The sequence below is a fragment of the Labeo rohita genome, chromosome 6 (genome assembly GCF_022985175.1).
Source record: "Labeo rohita strain BAU-BD-2019 chromosome 6, IGBB_LRoh.1.0, whole genome shotgun sequence".
Taxonomy (NCBI): domain Eukaryota; kingdom Metazoa; phylum Chordata; class Actinopteri; order Cypriniformes; family Cyprinidae; genus Labeo; species Labeo rohita.
In genome coordinates this window covers 21,029,838-21,043,330 of record NC_066874.1, presented here as the reverse complement: position 1 = coordinate 21,043,330, position 13,493 = coordinate 21,029,838, and the positions used below count along the sequence as shown (strand labels likewise).

General features: G+C 34.4%; 1 protein-coding gene across 1 annotated transcript in view; it reads right to left on the bottom strand.

The window, feature by feature from the left end:
- pik3r3b (phosphoinositide-3-kinase, regulatory subunit 3b (gamma)) overlaps positions 1-2,993 on the bottom strand; it is a 188,119-nt gene extending 185,126 nt beyond the window's left edge. The window contains exons 1-2 of the mRNA XM_051111861.1: positions 2,772-2,993; positions 1,578-2,473 (exon numbers count right to left, since the gene is read on the bottom strand). Coding sequence (XP_050967818.1) covers positions 1,578-1,902 — 325 coding nt within the window. The 5' untranslated portion in view covers positions 1,903-2,473; positions 2,772-2,993. The remainder of the gene's footprint in view (positions 1-1,577; positions 2,474-2,771) is intronic.
- Positions 2,994-13,493: the final 10,500 nt, after the last annotated feature.

The window sequence follows — 13,493 nt, the reverse complement described above, 5'->3', positions numbered from 1 at the left end:
ATTGCAGGAGTCCTAAATAATTTTTTTCATGCTTAAAAAGTTGTATAACTAGACTCTGCAAGTAAGTCAACCACACTTCCAACCTCTAAAGATATGAAAATTTGTCTTAAATAATATATTTTAAAAAATAGTTTAAGAAGTTCAAAGTCTACGGCACAAAAGCTTCCATTCTTTAATGCCTGATTTAAAATAAAATAAAATAAAACAAAATAAAATAATAAAAAAGTTGTCAATTTGGAAATGTCACATCAATAAAATAATACAAATTTTAAAAACTAAAATTAAATTAAAAACAGAAGAGAATGGATTGCAGTGTTGGAAGCTGAAATTTATGCCATATTTTTTTCTGTTTTAAATAAATAATTCTAAATGTTAAATGATTTTATATTTAATATTAATATTCAAAACAGAAGCCATGGAGATTGATAATGTGCAGCAGCCCATATTCACTGCAGAGTGCTAAATAATTTTTCATGCTTAAAAATTTTGCATAACTAGATTCTGCAAGTAGGTCAACCACACTTCCAAGCTCTAAAGATATGAAAATTTGTCTCAAATATTATACAAAAAATACATCAGTGCAAGTTGTTCAAAGTCTGTGGCACAGTTCAGAACATGGTGTTCCATATGTACTGTTCCAAAAGCTTCCATTCTGTAATGCCTGATTAAAATAAATAAATAAATAAATAAATCTGACCAATTTGATCAATGCTGTAAACTTGACAATTTGCTAGGCTCATAAAACTCTCTATAATCAGGGTAAGTGTTTCGTCAGTGTTCCACAAGGATCCTTTGGCACAGGGTGAGTCTAATGATTGGCTGACTGTCAGCCATCCAATGCACCAGTGATCAATTATTCAACAGAACTGCATGTTTTTGCCTCTCCTGACACTAAGGAATGGCTTCGCTATGCTGTTTATCACCATCTCTGCGCCTTGGCTGAAACAAAGGAACTCAATAAGCCACTAAAAGAGGATCTACAGTGAATAAAACACATAAATAGTATAAATACATCCTAAACCTTCACCATAAAAGAGACAGGCGTCCTAGACAGTAAGAGAGAAGTGCACTCATGGAACAACCAGAGTTGGCTGTCTGACCTAGTTAGCATATGAACACCCCCACACGCAGACTGTACCACACTCAGAAACACAGGGGCAACGCAGGCCCCACAAAGAGCTTAATACAACATTTTAAATATCATTTTGGCTTATTTATGCAACTACTTATTTCTTATCGCTTTCTCAAAGACATTCACAAATCCTTTTTTAGCACTGGAAGTAATGTTACTAGTGGGAGCCAAAGTCTGTGATTTGCACACAATGTCCTCAAATTTCAAGTGAAGCGTTTTATTACAGGGTTGTGCTGCCTAATCCAAATGTGGGGAGGAGATAATTAGCCATTTGCTCTGAAGATTGAGGGTATGAGATTATGGATGCCATAGAGATGTGGTAATATTTTTCATTCTATGATGATAGACACAGTACTTATATATATATGTTTTATTATATATATTTTAATATATATGTATATATACTACATAAAGCATGTAATATATACATAATGGTAACACTCACATTCTGAAGCAGTGGCCCCTGGGGGCTGGGGCCCTACAGGTGTTGGTGGCACAGGTCTCGGCCAGGGCTTCCCTGAAGTAAGGCCCGTCCTCATGACCCCAACATACTCCACAAAGGTGCCGGGGAAGTTGCCCTTCTCCTTAGTGCGTTCATTGGTGCCATGCAGCCAGCCCTTCGGGCACTTCTCGTCACCCTCCTGGTAATCGGATGCCAGCAGTGCCATCTTACTGACCGTGAGAAGATCTCCAGGCTGCAGGGAGATATCGTCACCCCTCTCCTGCTTGTACTCGAACAGTGCACGGTACTGGAAACTGTCAGAGCTCATGATTTGTTCTTTACATCAGCTCTGAGACTTTTCTGTGTTTCTTTAAAACTGACCTGGATAAAAGTTCTTGGTTTAGATCCTGAGTGCAATCTCACTTGGAAAGTCCTTGGGTTATATCCTGAGAGCTCATTGACATTCAGCTGGATTTCTTGCAAGAGTTAAAACTCCAACAGTACCATATGTTGGTCAGAGGCCGTTATTGCGCAGTTCTAGATTTGGTCCGTACATAAAATGTACAAATTTATCTGAAACGAATTCTAGCAGTCTGTGGCAAGATACAAAACAGGGTCAGAGACAGCAAAAACAGCCCCATGAATGGAGGGACGAACAGACGGGTGAGGGTGCTGGACAGTCGTGGTAGCACAAATTTGGGGACACAGTGACCTGGAATCGGGACGATGGGCTTTTCTGCAGTGTTGGCACTAGTCCACATATAGAAATGAAACATTTACTGAAGTAACCTCTCAGTCCATTAGCAGGTGTGGTCAGAAAGATATTAACATGGGCACTGCCAGTCTATTTATCAAATGACAGAGCAAGAGGCTTGTTCATCTTCTGGAGACCTTGAAACCTAAAAGCATTCATTTTATAGTTAGTTAAAGTCAAATTACAATCCTTGCAATAAAAAAGCAACTTTTGCATTTTAATTAAATTAATAGTACCTGCATTATTAGATTGCAGCCAATATGCAAAAGCATTGTACTGCATGCATAGCATCACATCCTCTGTGTGTTACTCAGTCAGCGACAATACAATGAAAAATGACATGTAGTCTACATGTCTGACTTCTAACGCGTGACTGGGACAGTGCCAACTTGTGTACAGCGTGCAGAAACTCGACTCGCGTGATATTGCTTACTATAACTTACCTTCTGTCGCACTTCCCCAGACCGGTCAAAATACAGGATGCACGTAGTCCAAAGCAAGAGGAACGAGCGAGCATTATATGGTCTGTTTAGTTAAAAACATGCCTTTAAAATATATTCCCAAATAACCTGCGTGGCTGAGTCAGACATCCAGCCAGACTAGTGCTGTAGTACGGTTCAGCCCGAGTGACGTCAGAGACCACGCCTCCGCTGTCTGCTTATCACACCGTGGGACAAAGTTGGGAACTCGGATGTCCTTATGTAGCGGTCAGGGTATGTAGAACGCACTGCAGCGTGAAAATGTTGCGTCGTACTTTTTTTCATCTGCCTAGACACATTCCCACAAGTTATATAACACACGTCTGACGTGTGCACATCACGTTAAAAGCATCCATCAACATAATCTTTTCTCTAGACCAGTGTTTTTATCTTTACAGACCCAAGGAATCAGTATAAGACATATTTAATTTTATTTCTAGCAATATATATATATATATATATATATATATATATATATATATACATATATATTATGATGTTAATGTTAATGTTAATTTTTTATTTGTGTTTTTGGGGAAAAAGTCAAATGTGTTTAAGGTGCCGAAGACATATTTATGTCAATAAAACAAAAAAACTGGAAAAAATACACTTTTTTTCTTTTTTAATGTTAAATACAAATTAATAAATTAATTTTTGTAAAAACTGATTAATTGATTTTGATTAAATCTTGTTTTTAAATATTATGGTTTCATTCTAAACATGGTGATATCTCTAAGACGGACACCCAACATAATATATGATATTTGCCATCTGAATCTAACAACGTCATGTCAACAAATGGAAAAGTCAGCCATCTATTAATTATTTTAATTATTGTGCCTTTTAGTCCCAACAGCAAGGGTGCTTTTTACCTCAAATACCACACTTTTACATATTCGTTCATTATTTAAAAACTGCTGTTATAATTACATTAAACAAAACTGAAAATCATTAAGAAGACTTTTGTCTCAAGATATATTAAAGAATTTTATTGATTCTTATTTGCTACTTAAATCTACAACATTTTTTTAAATATCAAATATTAGATCACGTAGAATCAACTTTGCGCTGCACCCCGCAATCACATCAAGGATCAGCCAAATTTGCACGTGTGTCTTGAAAAGCGGATGTTTTGGAAAGTGCTATGCCATGTTTTTCTGCCATCTAGTGTTTTAAAAAATATAATATCAAAGGCGCCTTTTACCCTGTTGTAGCCAATATATACACACACATACATGTTTAAGGTGTATGGAACACATTTTATTACATTGATTTAATTGATCGTTTAAGAGTCATTAAATGTACTTTTACACAATTTTCAAAAATGAAAGAAACCAACATAAACACACACAAAAAATACATTTGGAACAATTAGATGTGTAAAAGATTTGTAAAAGACTAAGATTTGCAAAAGATTTTTTCCCCATAATTTTCCATCATCTCTGCCATTTGTCACCAACCCTTATTTCACATGTGAATGATCATTTAGTTTCTAAATAGTAATTTATATTTGTCATCAACTAACCTATAAAATAATTAACCATAAACAGTTCAGTAGTTTAGTCTCATTTGTTTTAATGCTGTTCTCATGCTAAATAACTGATCACATTCAGTACACAATTCAAGTATTTCAGATATTAAACTTAAAGAAAAAGTCCACTTCCAGAACAAAAATTAACAGTTAATGTACTCACCCCCTTGTCATCCAAGATGTTCATGTCTTTCTTTCTTCAGTCATAAAGAAATTATGTTTTCAGGAAAACATTTCAGGATTTTTCTCTATATAGTGGACTTCAATGGTGCCCCGAGTTTTAACTTCCAAAATGCAGTTTGAATGCAGCTTCAAATGATCTCAAATGTGGTTGTAAATAATCAGAGGAAGAAGGGTCTTATCTAGTGAAATGATCGGTTATTTTAATTAAAATATTACACTTTATATACTTTTTGATGTCGAATGCTCATCTTGTCTTGTTCTGTCTGAACTTTTTTCTGGTTCATGAAAGTTAGGGTATGTCAAAAAACTCCCATCTCATGTTCTCCCTCAATTTCAAAAGCGTCCTATATCGCTGTTTTACCTTTTTGTTAAGGGTGTTTGATCTTCTTTGAAATGTTCACTTTGCAAAAACTGAGTTGGTGCTTCTGCAGCGATGTAGGATGATTTTAAAATGATTTTTGAAGTTGAAGGAGAAAATACAAGTTTTTTGACATACCCTAACTGTCTTGAACCAGAATACACAGAGTTCAGGGAGAGCAAGACAAGATGGAGCATTTGAGATTTAAAAGTATTTAAATTGTATTATTTTTATGAAAATTGCTGATTGTTTTGCTAGATAAGACCCGTCTTCCTTGGCTGGGATCGTTTACAACTGCATTTTTGATCATTTGAAGCCGCATTTAAACTGCATTTTCAGGGCACCATAGCAGTCCACTATATGGAGAAAAATGCTGAAATGTTTTCCTCAAAAACATAGTTTCTTTATGACTGACGAAAGAAAGACATGAACATCTTGGATGACAAGGGGGTGAGTACATTATCTGTAAATTTTTGTTCTGGAAGTGGACTTCTCCTTTAATCAGAAATGGAATATATATTTAATGTGGGTCTAGGTGCCATAGATCCTAACCGTTATCCATACAATTAACACATAATCTCCTATATCTATCTTTTAAACAGTTGTTTTGCTAGAATACCTAATCATCCTACCTCTCTTCATTGCAAAGTCATTGGAGTAACTTGGCTTCACTTGTCATTGTCTACCCTTAGTGCTTGGTACAATATATATATATATATATATTTAAAATTATGTGCCTTTGAATAATGCAGGTAATTTCATAGGCTATAAGGTTGAAAGTGTCATTCTGATACAAAAGACACCTAAGCTTTGCACCTTACACAATTGTAAAGGGACAGAAATCAATTTGTGGTGCAGAAAGATAAATAAATAAATCAAGATAAAGCACCCATTTACATATATATATATATATATATATATATATATATATAAATATATATATATATATATATATATATATATATATATATATAATATACATATATCTAGTTCAGATAAAAATACTGTCAAGTTGTCTATCACAAACCTGAAAGCAGCTGGCCTGTCTTCCACAGCATAATGACAGTTTGCATAAAGACAGACACAAATTGTTTAGTTCTGCTATTAGCGTTTCTGCATTAACCTTCACAGCATCTAAAGCCTGAGATGCCCTCAGCAGCAAATCCCCAGCGTTCAGCCACATGAAGCACCCATTTCCTTTTCAATCAGTGACAGCTGAGCTAGGAAGGTAATAGAGGTCTTCAGTCAGCATTTTGGCTGTTCTTTGGACCAGCTGTTTGTCTCCACAAAATTTCAAGCTCAAGGATGAACTTTTATAGTGTTGGGGAAAATGACAGAATCAAACCACTCATATAATATTTGAACAATATACTTAATTCACTCAGGGTCATATCAAATAATTTACATTTTAGACACACTGTAGCTATTTATTCTGTTTATTTTAGCCTTTACTGATTTAGTATTAAAAAAAAAGGGCCTTGAACGTGTCAGCTGTGTTGCTGGCTATACAGGTTCAGAAAGCTCTTGTATTTCAATAAAAATAACATAATTTGTGTTCTGAAGAAGAACAAAGACCTTACAGGTTTGGAACAACATAAGGGTGAGTAATTAATGACAGAATTTAAATTTTTGGGTGATCTATCCCTTTAAGGCCCATTCACACCAAAAACAAACAAACTATATTGGTGTCTACACTATATTGCTATGTTTATTATAAATACATGCTGCAGTTACTGTATGTAATCTGTATGTCATTCCAGCAATGTTGTGTCTCTCTGTCCTTATTGTTGCAGTTGATGAAAATTTTCCCTCTAAAACAGTTCATTGTTAGAAAAGCAAAAATTTTCAAGCTTTAAACATAATCAAAACTGTGTCAATAAAGATGTGTTATGCTGTCTTCCAACATTCCAACAAAGAGCGAGAGAGGGGGGAGAGAGAAATATTTGCATTTCTTAAGCATGCCTAAGATATGGAATTGCATTTCATTTAGGGATAATACAACAATACTAAAGCTGAGATCAACACCTTCTTTTGAAGTGTATTGGTTTATGCCTGTTCCACTTGTAGACTTCAAAGCTCTATCTATCCCACACTAACCAAAGCAAAGACTGATCCACACCATGCCAGATGTTTTTTAAGAACACATCTGTTTTCATTTGTCAAACCCACCAACACTGAGTCCACTCTTCCAGCCACATTTAAGAATCTGATGACTGATAAAGACAATAGGAAAGGTTTGGATTACATAGAGTAGGCCTACTTCAGTTGGGTGCATAAGTGTGGTCTGTATATTGGAAATGTAGATCGCACATTCAATTGTCTTTTTATGTCTGTGCTGTCAATATAAATGCATATACTTCCAGGGCAAATGTTGTCTATAATGACAACCAGTGCAGGCCCTGAAGCCCTGAGGGTTGATGCTTGCCTGAACGGTCCCGTTTACTGCCCCTTCCAGTCGACACATGGGAGATATATTGCACCGATCAGAGGTCAGGGGTGTATTGGTGGCCCATGGTTAGTATAGTGAGATAGACACAGCCCTATGTTTAGCAGAAGGTAATACAGATATTATGCTGGGAATGTAATTTCGGTAAAATTACTGTAGGGAATGTTTGTTTCGCTTATCACATGAAAACATGTGTCTTCAAGTGTAGGTGATGGAAGAAAAGCCACTGAAGTGTGTAATAGAAGCACAGGCAGATTTTAGGTATCGTTTTCAGGAGGTGGCAATCAAGCAAAGAGGCTTAACCTACGGTCTGTATCTACAGAGGATCAGGTAAGAGCAGACTATAGGTAGACGTTGACATTTATAAGCATGAGTGAACACAGCGGGAATGCGATATGTGTAGCTAAACATTCAGTTGTACTGAAATTGCTGGGATTCAGACAACAATCTGAATGTGCGATAGTGTTTGTAGGCGACTGATACTGACATAGGTTGCTATATGAGGGTTAATGTGTTGCAAACCAGTGAGATGATACATCATATCTATGGTGCACACATGGTTTCAGTATCATATCCTATATTGCACTACTGTACCAGCTGTTTCACTGTAAAAAAAACAAAAATTACTGTTAATATGAAGGAATTTTCTGTCTTGATTTGACCCGTTTTCTGAATATTTACACATTGTGTTTTGTTTTAGGGTTGAAGGAAACAGAGCTGCGTAGATTACTGTTACTGATTCCAAATTACATGTAATCCATTACATTACACATTTTAGGTAATATAATCAGACTACTTTTTTAAATAACTCATTTATGAAATTGATTTAAACAGGATAATATTGTACCATATTACATTAAACATTATATTACATCAAGGTTTCAATAAACAATCAATAAATCATGAATATTGTGTACAGTGGTATGCGAAAATTTGGGAACCCCTTGCAGAATCTGTGAAAATGTGAATAATTTTAACAAAATAAGAAAGATCACACAAAATGCACGCCATTTTTTAGTTTGGACTGTCCTGAGTAAGGTATTTTACATAAAATGTGTTTTCATATAGTCCACAAGACAAAAAAATAGAAACTATTAAAATAACCCTCTTCAAAAGTTTGGGAACTCTTGGCTGTTAATACTGTGTTTGGTTACCTGGATGATCTACGACTGTTTTTTTGTTTAGTGATAGTTGTTCATGAGTCCCTTGTTTGTTCTGAACAGTTAAACTGAGCACTGTTCTTCAGAAAATCCTCCAGGTCCTGCCGATTTTTCAGTTTTCCAGCATATTTTGCATATTTGAATCCTTTCCAGCAGTCACTATATGATTTTGAGATCCATCTTTTAACACTTGAGGAGAGTTGAGGGACTAAAACACAACTATTAAAAAAAGTTCAAATGTTCAATGATGCTCCAGAAAGAAACACGATGCATTAAGAGCCGGGGGGTGAAAACTTTTTGAATTTGAAGATCAAGGTAAACTGTACTTAATCTGTCTTCTGGAAAACATGTGAGTATCTTCTGTTGCTTCTGAAGGACAGTACTAAATGGAAAAACTGATATTTCAACCAAGAAAAATTTGGACATCTTCAACCTGCTCAAAAGTTTTCACCCCAAGCTCTTAATGCATTGTTTCCTACAGTACCTGTAGTCTGATTATGAGTATTTTAAAATGTAATTTGATCTAATTACAAGTACTTTTTGGAATCTGATTACATAATCCAGATTACATGTAATCAGTTACTACCCAGCTCTGGAAGGAAATGTCCGTAAATTTAACAGAAGATGTACTGGTAATTTTCTACCAGGGTATTATGTTTTTCTACAGATTTTTTTTTCTTACATTATAAACCTAAAATAAAATTACCCAACTAACGTTTTATTCTCCAAGTTTATGAAAATTGGAAAATAATTATTATTTTTCAATAATATTGTGAACTCTTTATGTCTTAAAGTTACAGTAACGTACAATGTTGCAGAACTTAAAGATACTGTAACAGCAAATGTGAAAGAAATGATTTGTTATGAACATGACCTTCATGAAGACAAAAGTACTAGTCATTTTTATCAATTTAAAATTCTATAATTTTGTAACTTGGCAAAAAAAGCTAAATTATTATTCACAAATGCAGAATGTCCATATAAAAGGCCCATTTATTGTAAAACACTAGGAATCTGTATTTGGCATCCCATGAGTGTAGTTATGTATGTTCGTTTATTTATTTATTTATTATTTTTATTGCATCTTTGGAGTTACTGATTTTGGTGCTTGTTTTGTTATGTTGTTAATAAACAAACAAACATACATACATACATACACTGCCCTCCATAAATCCTTATCATTTTTTGGTGCAAATACGTTAAAGTGATTTGACATTATCACTGAAGACCAGCAATAATAATTTTCATTTTGATTGCATAATAATGGCAATATATACACGTCAAAGTCAGACATGCCCCTTTGCCAGCTGTGGTGCCTGGTTACTGGTTTAAACTTGGCCCAGGTTTTTAAAAGATTTTTGAGTCAGCACACATTAATAGCTTCAAAATTGACTGCCAATTAAGTTTAGACTACAATGAATTTAGTCCCAGATTATGCAGAGCTGTAATAGCTGCTAATGGTGGATATTTTAATGAACTGAAAATTTAAGACTTCTAGCTATACAAATGGCAGAGAAAACGGAAGCACTCAACAATTGAATGGCACCAAACAGAAGAACAGTCAATAACATCAAATATCATCTCTTGTGGACCAAACATCATATTAATCAATCAATCATATTTGAGAGCTGCATACAATTTCATAAATAGTGAATAGTGACTTGAATTTAGTCTGTTCTTCATACAAAAAAAAAAAGTCATACAGGTTGTCAAGAGTTTGAGAAATGTTCCTTTAAATAGGCATGTAGGTATGTTTCTGTATGTATAAAAGAGTCTCCAGGAGCCTCTTACATCTTCAGGAGAAAATGTTTAAGGGGCTGGGTCGAAGGACAAAGACATTAGACTAGAGGACAGACTGACTGTAAAAAAAGGACAAAAAAGCACTGAAGAGGGGTCACCTACCGCCTGCAGCATCACTTGTAAAAAGCTGTTACCCAACCAAAATAAACATTATAAGGTGCAATGAATTGAAAGGAAAGTCACAGAAAGAGAAGGAAGACTGCTGCCAAGCCTGGCCGCCCCAGGGGTGAGTGAATAAGAGAGGACGGCCAGAGCGAGGCAATGATGTCATCACAAGCCAGAAAAAAAAAAAACAGATCATGAAGGACATGAATGAGGTATGGAAGAGGGGTGCAGAGAAAGCCAATGACAGAATAAATCTCTTAACCTGTAAAGGTTAAGGTTTGGCTGGTTAGCATGCGGCCCTGTTAACCCCTGCTGGCTGATGTTGGAACTACACCATCTGTTTCCCAATAGCATCTTCTCTATTGACGACCATTTAAAAGCAGTTGTGTATTTTGCTTATATATAATATTTTATTTTATGTTTTTTTTTTTTTTTTTGGCAAATTCCATTCTAATATTCCATAATATTACAGAGGATGGCAGATTTAAATTTCTTTATATACTATAGATCTCTATGGTGTAAAAATCTCAAAAACAGTAAACATGCTACCTGTCTCAGTCAAAAAAAAAAAAAAAAAAAAAAAAAACTCAGACAAAACTCCAACTCCAACTTTCTGCCTAATCTAATAACAGACTTGTTTTTAGTTCATGCTTATTTCTATGGAGTATGAGAAGCGTAACCTCACCACTTTCTGCAGAAGGTCAGTGTTATCATCACATGTTGAGCATATGTGCTCTCAGTGTGGGAGAAAGGCCAGACAGGATTCGTCTGGCGCTGAGAGAACCTAAGGGCTTTGAGTCAGCGCCATGACCTAGTAAATGTGTTCATCACAACACACGGTTCCTCACCGGGTAGAAAACATGACTACTGATTGGACCATTGGTACTCATGGATACTCATTTTGATTGTTCCTATTATTCCCTGTGACTATCATCAAGTATGCATGTTAATTTTGTTGGTTCCATGTTGGTTCCAAGTTTACCAAAAGACATTACCATTCTCTGAATTTGTTGTTCTGCATTTTAGAGCTATTTATTTTTCTTGAAGAGCCAAAGCATTAGCAGCATAGAAACAATGACAACAGAGTTAAATAATAATATTTTATTTCAAAAAAGAAAAAAAAAAGAAAGAAAGAAAAACAAGTGCAAAGAAGTAGAAGTATGCACTTTTATGTTTGTAGGCAGTACTGGCTCCTTTAGTACCTTGAAAGATTATAATTCACAATTTCATTTTTTTAAAATAACTTAGCAATTATTAATGCAAGTGTATGATGTGATTATCTAGAGCTTTTCTTTAACATGCAAGTGGACCAAAGAGGATCAAATTCCCTTCTACTTTTACACTACCAGTCAAAAGTTTTTGAACAGTAAGATTTTTAATGTTCCAAAGTACAGCAAAAACTGAAACATTTTGAACTATTTTTTACTAAAATAACCATTTTCTATTTGGATGTAATTTAAAATGTAATTTATTCCTGTGATTTCAAAGCTGAATCTTTAGCATCATTACTCCAGTCACATGATCCTTTAGAAATCATTCTAATATTCTGATTTGCTGCTCAGAAAACATTTATTATTATGTTGAAAACAGCTGAGTAGAATTTGAATAGAAAGTTCAGAAGAACAGCATTTATCTGAAATAGAAATCTTTTGTAACATTATAAATGTTTTTTTTATCATTTTTGATCAATTTAAAAGTATTAATTTCTATAGTTAAATGTTTCTTGAACAGCAAATCAGCATATTAGAATGATTTCTATTTTAGCTTTGATCACAGGAATAAATTACATTTTAAAATATATTCAAATAGAAAACAGTTCTTTTAAATAGTAAAAATATTTCTAAATTTTACTTTTTTTGCTATACTTTGAATCAAATAAATGCAGACTTGGTGAGCAGAAGAGACTTTTTTAAAAAACATTAAAAACCTTACTGTTCAAAAACTTTTGACTGGTAGTGTATGTGTTTCTTTTTTCAAAATTGCAATTTAATTTAACAACCAGTGATACAAAATATATTTCATACAAGTCAGTTTAGACCTACAAGTCTACTTCTACTACTAAATAACTACTAATAAATGCAACTGTATGATCAAAAATACTGATGACGCAAAGCAGGAACGATTTCTTAAAATGTATTTTTTTTAAACAATTAAAAATAAATAATATTTAAAAATAAATTAAACTTTCTATAATTATAATACAATTGTTATTTAATTATACAGTATTACCAATTAAGAAGGTGAAAATGAAACTTAAAATTAACTTGGCAATAAAAGTAATAATAAGTGTATGTTTAGTAATAAATACAGTCTTTACCCTAATAAGTGTTTTTGTCAAAACTTCATGTTTATTTCATTTAGTAAAACTTTTCTGGGATGTCTGTGCACTTTTTGCATTCTGTCAGAGAGTGTAGTTTTGTCTCTATTTTATTTTGGGTGCTCCCTGTCAAGGTAGCTCTCAGTTTTTTTCATCTGCCAAGTGAAAACTGTATTGTATTTTTAAGGGCCCTATAGCATTGCATTTGACTTTGTTGTTGTGTTTGAGTTCTCTACCTTTTTTGTCTGTGTCTATTCCCGTATGCCTTCGGAGATCCCGAACAACAAAACTTCCACTGTTCTTAGGTAAGGTCATGAGGAGTTCAAAGCTGTTTAAAGAGTTCTCAAGAATTCATCCAGGCATTCAACACTTCAGCCCCAATTCATCAAGAAACTGCTACTGTTGAGTTAACATGTTGACTTGTAAATTAATAATCACTTGTGGAAGACATGTCTCCGGATTCTGGCAACTAGAGAGCCAGCTTCACTCACACAACCTGCTCATTAGCAGTGATAAGTAGAGCACTCATCATGTGGGATTGCATACTGTCACACAGCGCTCGCTCGCATACTCGCCAAGAGCAGCTCTTTTATTTTCTCTTTCCCTTATTCTTTTGTTCTCATGCTTTTCTGCAGTGACACTCCTCGTCCATTTTCTCGCTCTCATCTTGTTCAATAACATTTCCAAATAAAATGTCATTACAGTGACAAGAAGAAGAGAAAAAACTACACTATAGGGCAAATATATTTATGTTTGCATTATTATTTTTAAATATAACACTACCAT